Below are 18,423 nucleotides of genomic sequence, written 5' to 3'. Positions count from 1 at the left end.
AAAGCCTTGGTATCATTTGCCCATCACTAGTTTTGAGTTAAGTAGTCCTGCTTTGTTCCTGTTCTGTTTATGTTTCCTGTAGTCCTGTTTTGTTTCATGCCCCCTGTAGTCCTGCTTTGTTTCATGCCCCCTGTTGTCCTGCTTTGTTTCATGTTTGTTTCATGTCCCCTGTAGTCCTGTTTTACCCTGTTCATGTTCTCTGTGTAGTCTGGTGCGTCTCCCCAAGTGTGTGTGACCCAGACCTTCCTGCCTTGTCTCTGTGTTTCATGTTCATGTCCCCTGTATGGTCTGGTGTGTCTCCCTGAGTGTGTGTGACCCAGACCCTCATGCCTTGTTTCCCTGTTGTTCATGTTCATGTCCTATCCCCATAGTTCATGTGCTTTGTCTGTGTTCAGATTCCCACGCCCTTGTGTTCCTCTAGTTTCCTGCGTTCTGCGCACTGAAATGCTCTTGGTCTGGTCCGTCACCTAGGACCTGTTTGCCTTGGGAGACCCTACTAGGGGCATATAGACGCCAACAACATACCTCCTAAGCTCATTCGGACACTCAATCTCCTCCACCACAATAAGGTGGCGGTTAAATTTCAAAACCCATTTCTCAGTGAAGTAAAAGATAATAAAAACATGTTGGTTGTTATAAAATGGGTGTTTTTGGCCTTTTTACTGCTTTTTACTGAGAACAATGTTATAAACAACTTTGTCCAAATCTTCAGTTTTGTTTTCAGTACTATACACTGTAGGTATTAATATTTTATTAATGTAGTTTATTTCTTTTTTGCAATAATATGGTAGCTAATGGCCCTGTGATGGACTGGTGACCTGTCCAGGGTGTACCCCTGCCTTCCACCCGAGAGAGAGCTGGGATAGGCTCCAGCAGATCCCCGTGACCCTGAGCCAGGAAAAGCGGGTATAGAAGATGGATGGATGGATGGTAGCTAATAGCAAAGTGATTGTCATGTTTAAAGACTGAAAATGCAGTGGTCGCATAGCTGACGTCATCAGTGTGCGAGGCACGGGGCAACGTGTGCAGAAGACGGAAAGCAAAGCAGTGGGGGTTTACACGTGAGTTGGTGTGAGCATGGCGGCAACCCAAGAGCTAGAGGTCCAGTTCGCACAGAGATTGGCCTCCAACGAAAAGCCTATTCGGACGAAGGCCATAAAGAAACTGAGGAAATACATAAATGCCAGGTCTCAGAAAGCTACAGGTAGGCTAGCCGCTTTAGCTTGCTAACAGCTCAGACACAGTAGCTTTGACCATGCTGGTGGTGATAGGACACTGGTGATTCCAACAGACTACAAGCATTTTGGAACCATATTTGAGTGTTAATAAAATAAGCTGGTCACATTTGCGGAGGCTGAAGTTATCTCAGTCAGTGCAGTTGGAAGTTTGTGTATGCAGCCAGCTTGGTTCAAGAAATGTGTCAGATAAAGTCCTCTCTCCTGCAGGAGGGTTCACCAGTGACGAGCTGCTCAAGCTGTGGAAGGGTCTCTTCTACTGCTTGTGGATGCAGGATAAACCATTGCTCCAGGTATGTTTTTCCTCTGTAGCTGGTGGCTTATACATTTAAGCAGGATGCACATCGATTTTGAAGCTGGGACTAGACTACTGTCTACTTGTCTATTTAGGTTAGTTAATTTAAGACTGTGGACTTCAAGGACATTTCCAAATGTTCAGTGTTTTACAGTGTTCTGTTAACACAATGTACAGAAGACAACTGTTTAGTAGATGATTAAAATTGTTGCCTATTAATTTTGTTGATAAACTAATGGATTAATGGCCAATTCTAGTGAGTGATCATTGCCAAAGTGATTGTCCATTTCTCATTCTTCCATTTGTTGTTTAGGAGCAACTGTCAAAGCAGATCTCCACCCTGATTCACAGCTTTCATAGTATCGATGGACGTAAGTTGCCCACATTTGATGTCATAATCTCACATAATTTAATAACAGCAAGTAAAATTAGACTGTGGTACATGAGAAAATCCCTGTACTTTTCATGACAATGATATGTGTTGTTCCTTGCAGAGTTTTTATACCTCGAGAGCTTCCTGCAGACCTTCAAAAGAGAGTGGACTGGTATTGACAGGTTACGAATGGACAAGTTCTTCCAGGTTAGTGCAAGAAGAATTCCGAATGAGCCATACCTTTTAAACTAATAAGACAAAGCTAGGTGTGACTGCATGAAAACATTGTTCTACAAAATATCTAGTTTGGGATTGTTTCCTGTAGTGATGTAATAAAAAACTATAAAAATAAATATTTGAGAATGATTGTGTGTTTTTATTTATTATCCAAATAATGCTTGGATAAGAAATAATTTCCCCCCTTTCTTGCTTTAACAGTTGGTCCGCTTCATGTTCAGACAAACATTTGAGATGCTGAAGAGGAAAAACTGGGAGGACAGGTGCTGTATTAAGACTTCTTATGCAAAACCTTTTTCATCATATTCCTGTCATAGCGTTTTGAAGCACATAATTTCTTGTGCTCGTTCTCCTCAGTGTGGTTGCCAGGTTTCTGGAGCTGCTGACAACTCAACTCCTGCAAAATGTTAGCGCAGCACCCAGTGGGCTGCAGTTCCACATCTTGGACCTTTACATGACTGAACTGGCAACTGTAGGTTCAGCAGAGGTATGGCATCACACATCAGGACACCCTAGGCCAGAGGTCAAAGATCGACTTTGTGGTTGTATGTCTTTGGGGCAGTGTGTAGTTTAGAAATTATTTTATTTCAGTTTGTACTGTGTCTTGAGTCATGTTCTCATTAGATCAGTAGATGTTATTAGTAGTTACTTTTGTTTACCTCTATGATTTGAGAGACATTTAACCTTTTTTTGCCTTTTTGTCATTGTTGGTTGAGTGTAAAAATGGTAACTGTGTTGATGCTGCAATTTACCATGGTGTGGTGTTTTTCTTTTTTTTTTTTCTTTTTTTTCCTTTTCACAGCTCACAGCCAGTCAGAACTTGGTATTCATTGAACCATTCTGCAAAACAGCAGTCAAAACCAAAGAGTAAGTCCACATCTTGCTTCCACTTTCTCTGCTTTATTCATTGTGATTCCATCTTGAAAACTAGATGAAAAGTATGTAATTGTAAAAGATAAAACACTGTATTTCATGCTGTTTTAGGTGGATTATCTGGGAATAATGTTTAATGAAACACCAATTTGTTTAACCCTGGTATATTTCTTTGATTGGTGGTTAAAAAGCTGTGGATTGCTTTCATAGATTTGCATTTTAAAGTCATTGTCTAACTTTTAATTGGCACAGTAGTAATCTGGCACAATAAGCATAAATCAAATATACATTTTTATGTAGCGTATTTTCTGGACTATAAATTGCAGTGGAATATTAGTTGCTTTTATACAAAGCAGCCTTGTTGAAGACAATAAAACATCACTTAAATCACTTCGGTGTATAAGGCGAATTTCTAATGATACTAATTCTAGTCTAAATTAGCCTATGAAGAACGTAGAACAGACATTACAACAAACAGAAGTACATTATGAAATTAATTCATCCATAAGTAAAGTTAAACTGTGCCATCAGGATGGGGGAGATGAAGCAGCGTCTCCTCCTCCTCTCTCAGGTTGTCTGAATGTCAATACTCAGTCCAAACTGTGTTTCAGCTGCAGACTTTATTACCTGCACTTTGAAGTCTGCAGTATAGTTCTTTGTTTGGGGCGGCATTTTCACTTGTATTACACTAGGAGTTAGAGTTTAGTGTGAACATAAAATATTTTTTGGCAGTACAGTATTATCTGCAATTGAGTTAGGAGTGCCAACAGTGGCATTTAACGCTAGTGACTACTCGACAAAATGACAGTAAATTAACATATACAAGTCGCTTTGCTATATAAGTTGCAGGACAAGCAAGAGAACTTAAAAAAAAAACGTGACTTCATAAAAATATGGTAATTGTTCTAAACAGGAACAGTGACACTGACCATGATAACTTCTTGATTGGATAATGGTGCTAATGGTCAGAGTTTTTAACTGAATTCCCTGACTTCCTGTCTGATTTAGTGCTTAGATCAGATAAAGTCATTAGTGGGAGATTTTAACATTCATGTAGATGTTAAAAATAACAGCCTCAGCATTGCATTTAATTCTATATTAGATTCAATTGGTTTCATTCAAAATGTTAATAAACCCACCCACTGTTTCAATCACACCCTTGATCTTGTTCTGACCTATGGCATCGAAATTGAACATCTAATAGTTTTTCCCCCAAATCCTGTTTTGTCAGATCATTCTTTAATGACTTTTGAATTTAAAATGATGGCTCATGCAGCGTTTGGAAGAAAATTCCACTACAGCAGATGTTTATCCGACAACGCTGTTAATAAATTTAACAAAATGATTCAAAAAGGATGATTCAGAACAATCCCAGGTTTCTTTTCAGTACTGTAGCCAGGCTGACAAAAAGTCACAGCTCTGTTGAGCCCAGTGTTCCCTTAGCTAGATGAATTTATGAGTTTCTTTACAAATAAAATCACAACTATTAGAGATAAAATTCAGTAGATGCTTCCTATACCTGCAATAAATGAATCTTCTACTACAGTAGCTCTTGAATCATCTGTAGGACCTCAGTTATGTTTAGACTGCTTCTCTCCCATAGATCTCTCTGAATTTGCATCAGTAGTTGCTTCATCGAAATCATCAACGTGTCTCTTAGACCCCATCCCGACTAGACTGCTTAAAGGCACCCTGCCATTAATGAACTCATCTTTATTAGACTTGGTAAATTTATCTCTAGTATCAGGCTACGTACCACAGGCCTTTAAGACTGCAGTAATGAAACCTTTACTCAAAAAGCCTAGTCTTGATCAGGAGTCTTGGCTAATTATAGACCAATATCCAACCTGCCATTTATTTCTAAAATCCTAGAAAAAGCTGTTGCTAAGCAGCTATCAGACCACTTACACAGGAATGAACTATTTGAAGATTTTCAATCAGGATTTAGAGCACATCATAGTACAGAAACAGCACTGTTAAAAGTTACCAACGATCTTCTCTTAGCCTCAGATAATGGACTTGTTTCTATACTTGTCCTCCTAGACCTTAGTGCTGCATTCGACACCATTGACCACAACATCTTATTACAGAGACTGGAGCATGTGATTGGTATCAGAGGAACAGCGTTAAAGTGGTTCCAATCCTATTTATCGGACAGATTCCAGTTTGTTCATGTCCATGATAAACCTTCCACACGAACAAAAGTTAGTTATGGAGTTCCACAAGGCTCCGTGCTAGGACCGATTCTGTTCACCCTGTACATGCTTCCTTTAGGATATGTCATTAGGAAGCACTCTATTAATTACCACTGCTATGCAGATGACACTCAGTTATATCTATCTATTAAACCTGTTAACACAAACCAGTTAACCAGACTTCAAGCCTGTCTAACTGACATAAAGGCCTGGATGACCAGTAACTTTTTACTTTTAAACTTAGAGAAAACAGAAGTCATTATATTTGGGCCAAAAAATCTCAGAAATAACTTTTCTCAAATTATAGCTACTCTAGATGGCATAACCCTGGCCTCCAGCACTACTGTAAAAAACCTTGGAGTTATTTTTGACCAGGACATGTCCTTTAACTCACACATAAAACAAATCTCTAGAACTGCATTCTTTCACCTGCGCAACATTTCCAAAATTAGGAACATCCTGTCTCAAAATGATGCAGAGAAACTAGTCCATGCATTTGTTACCTCAAGGCTACTTTACTGTAACTCATTACTATCTGGATGTCCCAATATCTCCATAAAAAGCGTCCAATTAATCCAGAATGCCGCAGCCAGAGTCCTGACAGGAACTAGCAAGAGAGATCATATTTCTCCTATATTGGCTTCTCTTCATTGGCTCCCTGTAAAATATAGAATAGAATTTAAAATCCTTCTTCTCACATACAAATCCCTTCATAATCAAGCTCTTTCGTACCTTAAAGACCTCATAGTACCATATTATCCCAATAGACCACTTCGCTCTCAGAGTGCAGGTCTACTTGTGGTTCCCAGAGTTTCCAAAAGCAGAATGGGAGGCAGAGCCTTTAGTTATCAAGCTCCTCTCCTGTGGAACCCGCTCCCAGCCTGGGTTCTGGGTTCTGTACTTTTAAGGCTAGACTGAAAACCTTCCTCTTTGACAAAGCATATAGTTAGGGCTGGCTTCAGGCAACCCTGAACCATCCCTTAGTTATGCTGCTATAGGCCTAGACTGCCCGAGGACCATCGGTGCACTGAGCTCCCCTATTACATATTGCTGATGTGCAGTTACTGGCCCCACCAACCTGCAGTGTCTATTTGTTGTTTATTGTTGCTGTTCTTTTCTCTGTCCTCTATCCACTCACCCCAGCCGGTCGAGGCAGATGGCCGCCCAAACTGAGCCCGGTTCTGCTGGAGGTTTTTTCTTCCGTTAAAGGGAGTTTTTCCTCTCCACTGTCGCCAAGTGCTTGCTCATAAGGGAATTGTTGGGTTTTTAGTTTTAGTTTTGATGATGTTGATGTGTGTCTTGGTAGTCGGAGTCTCTTTGGAGCCATCTGCAACAGCATCTTCAGCGCTATTGTTGACCAGGCTCCCTTTGCCATCGAAGACTTGATAAAAGAGGTGAAAGCAGCTGAGGACTTGGACTCGTGGCAGGCTTCTGAAGAGTGTGAAGGTGACCAAATAAGAGAGAGAAGCAAATTACTCAGCAGAAATGCACAGAAAGAATGTCAATGGTATTCTCTAATAGTATAAAATTTGTGAGGTCAATTGTATTTTTGTCAAATTGTGCTAATTTGCAGATTTGAAATTACTTGATAATAATCTTGATTTTTGATTTCAAATTATGAACAAAAATGCCTGGTTTGTGCTAATACATTGCAAATTTCTGTGATCAACGGGGGTGATTTTTTTTCACTTAAATTTAGCTTGTACACATTGCAAGTTGAAAGTTCAGCCAAATTTTGTGGCCACTGCTCCAAGACAATGTAATGGCAGTTCTCACAAACATGTACACCCTCCCTGTTTTTAAGACTGTTACTGTCTACTACTGTTAGCTCAGACCAACAGCACCATGGTAAGGCATGTTGCCATGTTGTGTTATAAGATAAACTTATTCATCCTCAAAGGGAGATTCCAGATCATGTGTTGAGGCCATGCTGCATAGATTTATACACATTTAGCCCACTCATACCAATGAAACAATAACAGTATTTGTCACATTCTGTCATTTTTTTTACGTGTTTATTATTATTATAGTAGTAGTAGTAGTAGTAGTAGTAGTAGTAGGCTTGCACTGGTAGATGGTATGAAGTGCTTTAAGTTATATAATGTGTTTTCAATGGTTTTGTAATTAGAGGTCTAATTTGCTGGCATCTTTCCTCCAGATAGTGAATTAAAAGAAGAAGAGGAGGAGGATGAACATCTTCATCTGGAAGACTCAGGCACAGAGCTGTCATGTGATGACATTGGACCAGTCCTCCAGGTGAAGCTTCTTTCTCTCTTGGGGACTTGGCTTTCTCTTTTCTTTTTAGTGCTGATGTTTTTGCATGTTATATCATTTAAGAAACAAAGCATTTACACATAATTATTTCAAAGACTTTAGATTGAATTCAGAATTGCATTGGTAGACTTGTGGCGGGGATAACTGAGACATTCATTGTTTGCTTTGTTTTTCTGTCTTTTATGCATCAGTAAGTTTTAATCAGAACTATTTTTTTTTTCCCCATATGTTTCATTTTTCCTCATCACTTTCACCCAGCCAGTGGATGTTCAGGGCATCAACAATTCATATTTCTAACGAGTTGTTTGTGTTTTGTAGTTTGACTATGCAGCACTGGCAGACAAGCTGTTTGAGTTAGCCAGTCGTAGCAGCACACCCAGCCACAACAGACAAAGACTCTACAAAATCATTAAAGTGTGAGTAGAGGCTCTAACACTATGCTCTGTTTGGGGGTAGGTGTGTGAATGTATCAAGAGGTTGAGTCATGGCAACTGGACTTCACCACTCATCCGAGTAGTAGTATCAGTGTGTGAATGTACGTTTTTCTTAAGTCGTGTTTACTCAGTGACATGTGGGTACCAGTCAGGTCCCCAGTTATGAATTTTAAGTAAACAACTTGGTTTAAGAATTTGTTGCTCTTGATAAATATTGTTTGACGTTTGCAACATGAATATTTTTTCTTGTGAATAACAGGGAGCAATGTTTGTAGCAATCAGTTTGTTCAGTGAAGTAGTTAATTTGTAAGTTCTTATTCATTCTACCTGCAGTAAGGCAAAAATCCAGAATATTAAGAATACACGAAATACTTAATTAAAACCACAAAGATATGCTAGAAAGCTCTTAAATGTTGAAAACAGATTAAGAAACTTTTACTTTATTATAAGCCCTTCAAAGCATGCATAATGCTCTCCAAAAGGAGCTACTGATAGCTTGTTTTTACCCTGTTCAACACAGTAGTCCTTCTACTTAGAGCTGGTCAAAACACATACTGTGGAATTTCTGAGGAAACTTGTTGTTCCTTGTAATGTGATCATCAGGTTAACTGAATCATTTCCTTTTTTATGTTTCACTAAATGACATGTACATAAGTGAGAAAAGGCTGACAAGTTGCAAAAAGCAAATGCTTTGACATTGCTCCAGGAGCCATGCTAAATAGAAATAGAGCTGAAAGCTGAACTGAATTCAGCAAGCACATTGTACATACTGTTTAACCATCTGAGCTCCTGTGTGTCTTTAATGATAAACCTTTGTTACAACTAATACAACCTAACACATTTGTTGGTATTTTCTAATCATTGGATAAATACTTTCTATGATGATTTTTTTTTTACATCAAAAACAAAGGATCTCTGCTTAAATCCAATCTAATACACTTTTCTTCTCTCTTACCTGGTGTTGTTGAATTTCAGACTGCGTGACCTGAGTCAAGGTAGGAGCTCATGATCACACCATTCATCATACTTACAATTACTGCCATGCATTTGTCACTTTGTCAAAACTCTTCATCCTGTCAGTGTAAACTAAAATGTGAATTTCATTGCTCTGACTCAACAGGCATTCATTCACTATATCTTTGAAAATTCACATGAAAAAATAATTTATGAACTCAGCTGCTCGCCAGCTCACTTACAAACTATTTCAGACTTTTATATGCTACTATAAAAACGTCTAATCTACGATCAAAGCATAATAAACAAATCATTGTAAATTCAACTGATACTGATGTATGATGGAAAAATGAACCAAAACAACTTAGAGACTCACCAATCATTTTACTTTATTAAATGCATTCAGAACACACGATCCATGGGCTGAATAACCACTCCAGAGGAAACTTTCATAAACTGATCATTAAATCAAAGACGTAAACACAGTCAATTAACGGTCAATTAACATCAAGATGTCTAAAAATGTAAGACAAGATGAAATGCCTGCTAAAATATAAATAGAGTTATGTAACACAACCCCCACCCACCCCATTGCGGTTTAAAAAAAAAATAATAATAATTTCTCTGAAAACTAAAGAAGTGTTCTGAACTTAACCTCTAGCATCTAACATCTCTTATTAGGCGTCTTTCCTCAGGATCAGTATCCAGAGGATGTCTCCACAGATGAGGATGATGAAATGTTCGGCAGCAGGAAGAAGATGAAAAGAGTAAGAGCTAATGTGGAGGAGGAGACCCCAGCAGCCAAGAAAAGTAAAGGTAACTCATGATAGCGGACTAATGTTTAGCCTTTAAAAAGTTTACCAATTTGTCCTGTAATTTAGGGTGCTTTATTTGAGAATGATGTTCGTATTAAAACATTCTGCAGAAGAAAGTATGATGATGGAAGGAGGAGTGTTTGGATTATTGTTATTTGATGTGTACTAGACTAAGCATTCACTCTCATTCTAAAGAATCCCATCTTGCCAGTTACAGAAGTTATTCATTCAATCATATGTTGTCATGCTACCATAATTGACTTAAATACCAATACCTGCCTAAATGTCTCAGTATTGATACTGAAACTATAAGCTATGAACGACTAAAAGTAATGGAATTGTAGACGACAGAACATGGAACAAAACAAATATTTTGAGTGCCATGGAGAATGTGAAACAACAGGAGTGAGTTATGTTAGTCTCATTGGTAACAGCTAGAGAGATAAAGTCCACTTAGACAATTGCCCTTAATTTCTTCAGACTTGGATGGTGACAAAAAGTTTGACTTTTGACAAAATAAGTCATACTCCATGGTGTAGTTACGTTATCTATCACTCACAACTGCTAACCTGTTGCTATTTAAATTACCTATACAGGTGGCAGCATAACTAAGGTTCAGGATTACCTGAAGGACAGGATTACCCTATCTATACGCTTTGTCAAAGCGGAAGGTTTTTGTTGGTTTTGTTTTTTTTTTTTTTTTTTAATTTTTTTTTTTGGGCAGTTTTGCCTTTATTTTGACAGGACAGTGTAGAGAGAGAGGAAGCTAGGGTAGAGAGGAGGGGAGGACATGCAGGTATACAGGACGGCCGGCTCGGGAGTCGAACTGGCGTCACCTGCGTATATGGATGGGCACGCTACCGCTACGCCACCAGCGGCCATTACATTTGCGACAAGAGCGTGTGGTGAACCCTGGTTGAGAACATGTGAAACAGTGGGGTTCAGGTTTCCGCTGCTCCTTGTAATATGAAGGCATCTGTGGTCCACTTGGCCCCAGCACTGAGTGAAGCTCATGGGCGTGCAGCAAAAGGTCCATTATGGGAGCACCATACAGTGCAACCCTGTACTTTTCAAGGGAGTGTCTGCTAATCATTTCAATCTGGTCTTTTTCTGATGGTGGACTCCTGAATGTGTTAAATTCACCTAGCATGTGAGCAACAAAGGTGGGGAGAGGTTCGTCCCAAGCCTGGACACGATGCAAAAGTCCTCTCAGTATGCACTCTTGGTTGTCCAAAGACAGGAAAACGGTCCGGAACAACTGTGTGAATGTAGTCAAGGATGTGACGTGAGAGCCGAGGAGGGCTTTGAACCATTTGCTAGGCTCTCTAGCTAGAAAGCGTGGCAGTTCATTTAATAATTGCCCATCAGTCAGATTCAGGGGAGCTCGGTGCACCGATGGTCCTCGGGCAGTCTAGGCCTATAGCAGCATAACTAAGGGATGATTCAGGGTTACCTGAAGCCAGCCCTAACTATACGCTTTGTTAAAGAGGAAGGTTTTAAGTCTAGCCTTAAAAGTACAGAGAGTGTACAGAGAGAACTTGAGAGAACAGCATAAGAAACGGGGGACCAAATTGCCTTTGTTCAGTGTAAAACTGGATCCTTCAGTTAAACCAAAGCTAACATGAGGTGTCAGTGTCATCATACTGTATAGGTCTTTTGTATTTTTTAAAAGTATATTTTTTTTAATGTTAAATTTCACAATACTTGAAGTTGTGTTAAAGTTAAACCATACAGTTATACTGGAATGATATTTCTAGTAAATATAAGTACCCTGTAAGCATCATTGTGCGTTTAATCAATACACCAACAATGCCCTCTGAATGTATTCCCTAAACATTGAGTCTGAAATGTACATACTTCACTTAGATTACAATCAAATGATATTGTACTAAAAGTACTACTTCCTGTTAGGAGGTTATAAAATGCTCTTACTTTAAAAAGACAAATGCACTTCTATGAAGATGAAATGATTGAGTTAATTAATGATTGAATTAAAATAATCTTAACCTCTGCCATAGGGAATCTTTTCCTTGGGCTTCAAAAGAGCTGGGCCAATCACAGCTGTTTATCTGCAATGGGACAGGCTTTAATTCAATTCAATTCAATTCAATTTTATTTGTATAGTGCCAAATCACAATACAAATCATCTCAAGGCACTTTACAAAAACTAAAACTAAAAACCCAACAATTCCCTTATGCGCAAGCACTTGGCGACAGTGGAGAGGAAAAACTCCCTTTAACGGAAGAAAAAACCTCCAGCAGAACCGGGCTCAGTTTGGGCGGCCATCTGCCTCGACCGGTTGGGATGAGTGGATAGAGCAGAGAGAAAAGAACAGCAACAATAAACAACAAATAGACACTGCAGGTTGGTGGGGCCGGTAACTGCACATCAGCAATATACAGCTCCAGGACCAGGGACACCTGCAGTAGGTACAGAGAGAGAGAAGGAGAGAGCAGAAACTAGGGGAGAGAGAGAGCACAAGGTTAGTGACATTCAATGGTGGAATATACATGTAAGGTGGGAGGAGAGGGGGGGCTAGGGTAGGGGAGCTCAGGGCACAGATGGTCCTCAGGCAGTCTAGGCCTATAGCAGCATAACTAAGGGATGGTTCAGGGTTATTGACAGCCCTAACTATATGCTTTGTCAAAAAGGAAGGTTTTAAGTCTAGCCTTAAAAGTACAGAGAGTGTCTGCCTCCTGAACCCAGACTGGGAGCTGGTTCCACAGCTCCCAGCTTGATAGCTAAAGGCTCTGCCTCCCATTCTGTTTTTCGAAACTCTGGGAACCACAAGTAAACCTGCACTCTGAGAGCGAAGTGTTCTGTTGGAATGATATGGTACTATGAGGTCTTTAAGGTATGAAAGAGCTTGATCATGAAGGGATTTGTATGTGAAAAGAAGGATTTTAAATTCTATTCTGTATTTTACAGGGAGCCAATGAGAGAAGCTAATATAGGAGAAATATGATCTCTCTCCTGTTTTTGTCCTGGGTTTGCTTATTAGAACTTAAGGACTGGACTATGTATGAATTAATGTCTCTGCAAAGTTTTCAGTTTAACAAGTTTTGAGGAAGTGGCAAATGTGACACTGAACTGTGAAGAATAATTGTTGATTTTGCTATTTCAGGGAAGAAAACTGAGACATCCACATGCAATGAGCAAAAGAAGGACTTGGGAAAAGATGATGGTGATCAAGCAGACCCAACCACTAATGATGCACAGAGAAAGAAGAAGAAAAAGAAGAAACCAGCCTGGGGCCAGAATGCAGGTGGTGAGGAAAACACAGAGAAGTCTGAACAGGGACAAACAGTGGCTCTAACACCAAGTACAATTAAAGAGACGAAAGGAGATCCAAAGTGTTCACAAATTGGAGCTTTAGAAAAGAAAGCACAAATGAAAAGCGTTGCCCTATCTGTAAAAGTCACAGAGGCAGCTGCTCCACATAGTTGGTCAAAAGCTCTGTTCCCATCTGAGGAAAAGAAACTGCCATTAGTTGGAGTCAAAGAAGCAGTAGCCAGCCTACGAAAACCCTGCGCCACTGATAAGGACCAGTCTGAAACTCTTTCGAAGAAGAAAATAGTAATGGACACTTGTGAGCACAAACCTGAGGTCACAAAGACAGTAAAGGAGCAGAGGACCGCAGAGCCAGAGATGTCCCCTGAAGCATATGCAACATTCTCAGGGAAGAAGAAAAGGAAGAGCCTGAAAGCTGAGTTACAAAGAAATGCGATTAAGGCTCTGTCAGAAGTCAGTGCAGCAGTAGAGAGCACAACAGCAAGTTGTAAGGTATTGGAGGGAACAGGACCTGAGACTGGTTCTCTAACCCCTGCCAAGAAGAATGCTGAGAGGGAATGGGGGAAAGGGGGTCAAACACATGTTAATGATTTGAGCTCAGAAGCATATGTCATATCCACACACTATGAAGATTCAGCTGAAAATGGCACAACCATTGGACTTGAGAAGCCAAATTATGCCAAAACACCTGTCAAGAAGAGTAAGAAGAACAGTCTCAAGTCTGATGAAGCACAGAGGGTAGAGATTGAGGAACGACAGAGCAATGCTGAGATAACATCTGAAGCATTGCAGCACACCATTGCAAACCCACTTAAAAAGATGACAAAGGGAAAGGGCCAGCAGAAGGTGATGATGATTGAGGAAAAGGCTCAGACACCTGAAGACACAACACTTGAAACTTCTGCTGCTGCAGTTGAAAGCACTCTAACACCACTGAAGAAGAAAACAAGAAAGAATCAGAAAGAACCAAAGATTAGAATGGAAGAGGAACAAGTAGTTGTGAAAATCCCTCAGGTGATGGATGCTGAAAAACTGTTGCTCAAGAGCACCATGATACCACCAGCTAAGAAGAAGAAAAAGACTACAAAGCTGGCACCAAACCAGAATAATAAGAGCCTCAATGAAAAGCATTTGCAAGTGGTTCACAGTGTAGATAATATTGGATTGGATGAATCGGATGTGGGCTGTTCCTCCAGGAAACTCACCAAGAAGAAGAGGAAGATCCCTGTGGTGTTTGAATTTGAGGCCGATGAGTTGGAGACAACTTTGCAGGAGGCTGCATACGTCAATGGCTTTGCAGATAACAAGATTATTACCAAGAAGACAAAACTAGGAAATGTGAGTATGTAATTAGGTTGAATGGTTTAGATGAGATGTAGCAACTGAATTACCAGACTGTCTGATAACACTGAGACTTCTAAAATTAAATCCCACCTCAGGATCCTGCAGAGCCATCCACACCTCTGAGCACTAAAAAGACACCAAAGAAGACGAAGATTGTCTCGGGGCTGGAATCTGACTTCATCACCTTTCAGGGCAATGCTGCCGTTCCGGCACCACTGTTCTGCAAGGCTGAGGGCAATACACCACTGTCCAGCAAGAAGGTAAATGAACACTGAGAAGCACTAAAGGGTCAGTTTACACAGATTACAGCAATGGTTAGGTACCACCAGAGGTACTATATATTTGTGCTGTTTGGGGAAACAGAACCTTTAAACTGCTTAAATATCATTTCAGAGCAGATGGAAAGTGACTTTTTTTTCTTTAAGCCAGTCCAAAATCACTGTAAAACTTTTCATTCATTTAGTAATGTTCAGTTTTTATTACCATTGTCGTACCTGTATAAGATCTGTTGTTTGTTGAGGTCATAATTAAAGATGCTGTAATTTATCATATTACACTGAGTTATAGTAAGGTGTTTCTAGTTTTCTGCCTTCCCCATTTTCATTCATGTGGAATAATTAGAACTCACCTGAATACAATCCAGTACAAAACTTGCTCAGAAGCATTTACATTTCATCTGGCCAGTCACTAAACAGTTAATGGGCAGATGGAGGAAAACATTGTCAAGAATACAGAGGAACAATAGATAATGACATTGGGCCTACAGCAGAAGACTGTTTATTGTTCCCTGATTCATTTTTTAGTATGATGTAAATATTGCATATAGTATTTAGTTTTCAGTAGTACTACATGAAAGTCAGGCAATGATTTTTTATTTATTTATTTATTTATTTATTTATTTTTTCTCTCCACGTTATCAGTTTTTCAGGTTAGCTTGAGTGAAAGATTATGTCCTACCTATAAATAAAGCAGATGATATGTGCCTTCACACCCCTTGAATATTGGCCTCTCGTGGAATAAATTGAAATCTTTTTTTTTTTGTGCTTCTCTGCCGTTATTACTGTCACATTACTCTTGGATCAATGGTGTATTACATGTAAGGATCAATGGTGTATTACATGTAAAGGTTTTTGTTCCACAGAAGAAAACTCAAACTCCCAAATCAGAATCCAAGAAGGTGACCTTCGGTCTCAAGAATAATAAAACAGCTGGTAAGAAACTGGATGTAATTTGATAATTATATCAAATTAATATGTATTCCATGTTTTTAGGAAACTGCACACTTGTTTGGCGCATTGTTTATTGAAGCAGTTGGTCATTTAAAAGTGAAATGCTTTAACCACACTGCATTTATCCAGTCCATAATATCAATATAAGATGTCACCTTTAGTCTCAAGTAAATAATGCTCATAATCACTATTCCTTCATGAAAATAAACACAATAATTTGCAACCCAGCCTGTTTGTCGATCATCATATATTTTTTATTTTTCCCCATCCGATTCAAATATCTTTGATGCAGAGTATTAGAAAAACTGTTCACTGGAGCATTTCCAGGGATCTTCTGCTGTAAATCTTAATATTTTAAGTGATGGGTTTGAGAAAAGAAATTCAAAGCTATTCTTGAGCTTTTGGCTGTATTAAGATCCTAATCAGCAGCTTGACATGATATTATAGTGTCTTTAATCTGTCTTATTTGATGAACAACGCTGTCACAGAATTAGCTGATCTTTACTGTACTGACAGTAAGAACCAAAAGCTCTTAAGATGCTCAGAAAAAAAAATTTAATTTCAATTTTCCTTTTTTTTCTTTTTTTTTTTCGTTACTCCACTTTGTAAATGCCAGAACAGCAGTTAAATTGAAAATGTACTGAGATTTGTCTTGTCTCCAGTTTCCAACAAGACTGAACTTTGAAGTTCGGTTTGAGTGATGTTTCATCCAATGAGTAATAACCCCAGAATTGCAGTGGAAGTAAATATTTTATATATAAAGTCAATGTTGGAATGTGTGTCACAGCTTTTCTTTTTTTATTTATTTATTTTTTTTTAATGTTTCAATGTCATGATGAAGAGTTTAGGAAGACTGATCGCAGCCTGCTGGTGAGTCCAGATGGATCATCACGAGTGCCCTTTGACCCAATGCAGAAACCCAAGTTTGGGGTCTTAAAGTCTCCGCCACTCTCCACCAGCCTGAAGAAGATCCCCAACCTCAACATGAGTTCGAATACTCCAAAGAGTACAGCTAGGCGACGACCTTCATCTGCAGACTTTTTCTGACATCCAACACTGACACTGTTCTCCTTGAAGTTTTTTTTAAAGCAGACTGATAGAACATTTCCTGGGGAGAGATACAAAGGATTTTATGTTTAGCTGATATCAGTATTGGGTTATGCCTCATTCAGCAACTTAATGTTTTAATAAAGTTACTCAATCCACATTTCCCAATTTTATCAATTGATCCATATTTGTAGAATAACTAGGGCCCTTATTCATTTGAATAATACTACAATGATGCTAGCAGCAATTTTTAGTGCTTAAGTTTTGCTGTTTTGGCTATGAAGAAGAAAAAAAATCACAAAAAGAAAAATTCAAGATTCCCTAAAGAGACTGCTAAGAATATCTAGTTTTTCCACATAAAAGTTCAATAAACCTCTTAAAAAGTCGTGTCTGGTCTTTGTTCTTTGTTGTGAAGTCCAAGATTCATAAACATTTAAATACATGCCCATAACGTGGTCGTGTTTTGGTCTGTATATGTTTGTACTCAGCTGTCATCTTCAACTGATACCATGATACCAAGCACTTGGCAACAGTGGAGAGGAAAAACTCCCTTTAACGGAAGAAAAAAACCTCCAGCAGAACCAGGCTCAGTTTGGGCGGCTATCTGCCTCGACCGGTTGGGATGAGTGGATAGAACAAAAAGAAAAGAACAGCAACAATAAACAACAAATAGACACTGCAGGTTGGTGGGGCCAGTAACTGCACATCAGCAATATACAGCTCCAGGACCAGGGACACCTGCAGAAGGTACAGAGAGAGAAGGAGAGAGCACAAGGTTAGTGACATTCAATGGTGGAATATACATGTGAGGTGGGAGGAGAGGAAGAGACGGGAGGGGAAGGGAAGGGGGGTTAGGGTAGGGGGTAGCATTGTCAGCACAGGTACTGGTGGCTTATAGGGAAATTTTAGATTGCTTGATGGTTACATTAAAGGCCCAGTTCAGTCCTTTTTATTAGTACATATTGCCTACGGGAAACTGGATGTGAGGGCAGAGAGAGCCTCGTAATAATAGAGTATCTCTGTAGATATTTATATCAAATATAAGCCAGGTTCATGCTGTCAAAGAGCAGGAATCATGCAACAAGGTGTTATGCTGAGGATGGAAGACCAGAAAGTGATTACGATCCACGTGGGAGTGCGCACTGTCTGTTAAATGTGATGGTGGCGCATCAGTACACGTACATGAAAAACAGGTCCATTGTACATGCTGTGTCAACGGTTCTGCACCTGGCCTTTACCCATCTTGAGAGCAAGACTGCTCCTCCTTAATTTTAGCTCAGTTTTTAACACAATCACTCCACAGACACTGATACATAAACTGGAGATCCCTGGACTGAGTTAATCACTCTGCAAGTAGATAATAGACTTCTTAACCAATAGAAGGCAGACCATAAAACTTCTTCTTTGCAGAAGCTGTTATACTTATCAATTCTAGCCTTACGGAGACTTTAACAGACTTTGACAATGTGTATTCTCAGGCTCAAGTGTCTCAATGTGTGTGTGTGACTGAGTGTCTGCAAATATAATAATCTGGTCAAAATCAAAACAAAAATCAAATTGACAACATGACATGTGACAACACAGAATAGTAAAACTGTTAGGCAGGATGTGTATGATTTTACCTATACACTCTGTATATTGTATAGGCTACTGGATGTGGTTTTCATGGAATAAAGGTGCAGATAAACTGGCTATAAGAGCCCTAAATAGAAACAAAAGCTTTTTTTTTTTTAAATTATTACAAAATAATAGAATCATGGCAAGAAATCTGAAGTAATAATTATAAAGAAAGTGATTGTCATAAAATTCAAAAATCTGCTAGAATT

The 18,423-nt window shown here is 39.2% G+C and overlaps 1 protein-coding gene across 2 annotated transcripts; it reads left to right on the top strand.

The window, feature by feature from the left end:
• The first annotated feature begins 955 nt into the window (after nt 1–955).
• On the top strand, nt 956–16,982 carry rrp1 (ribosomal RNA processing 1). Of its 2 annotated transcripts, none has more exons than XM_026295903.2 (16): nt 956–1,204; nt 1,446–1,528; nt 1,844–1,901; nt 2,025–2,110; nt 2,342–2,403; nt 2,498–2,627; nt 2,943–3,007; nt 6,515–6,708; nt 7,367–7,464; nt 7,801–7,898; nt 8,892–8,911; nt 9,552–9,686; nt 12,811–14,315; nt 14,417–14,581; nt 15,463–15,532; nt 16,392–16,982. In XM_026295903.2, the coding sequence occupies exons 1-16, from the start codon at nt 1,078–1,080 to the stop codon at nt 16,595–16,597; spliced, it is 3,102 nt and encodes a 1,033-aa protein (XP_026151688.1). In that variant the 5' UTR covers nt 956–1,077; the 3' UTR covers nt 16,598–16,982. The 2 variants fall into 2 exon arrangements, with proteins under 2 accessions (XP_026151688.1, XP_026151687.1); XM_026295902.2 differs by having other exon boundaries at nt 958–1,204; nt 6,515–6,654.
• Nucleotides 16,983–18,423: the final 1,441 nt, after the last annotated feature.

The sequence above is a fragment of the Mastacembelus armatus genome, chromosome 21, assembly GCF_900324485.2.
Source record: "Mastacembelus armatus chromosome 21, fMasArm1.2, whole genome shotgun sequence".
Taxonomy (NCBI): Eukaryota; Metazoa; Chordata; class Actinopteri; order Synbranchiformes; family Mastacembelidae; genus Mastacembelus; species Mastacembelus armatus.
This window is presented reverse-complemented; position numbering and strand designations above follow the sequence as displayed.

Excerpts from the sequence above, each read along its gene's own strand:
- rrp1 (XM_026295903.2), top strand. The coding sequence starts at position 1,078 with ATGGCGGCAACCCAAGAGCTAGAGGTCCAGTTCGCACAGAGATTGGCC. Across the intron at positions 8,912-9,551 it reads ACTGCGTGACCTGAGTCAAG|GCGTCTTTCCTCAGGATCAG; the intron begins GTAGGAGCTCAT and ends ATCTCTTATTAG. Across the intron at positions 14,316-14,416 it reads AGAAGACAAAACTAGGAAAT|GATCCTGCAGAGCCATCCAC; the intron begins GTGAGTATGTAA and ends ATCCCACCTCAG.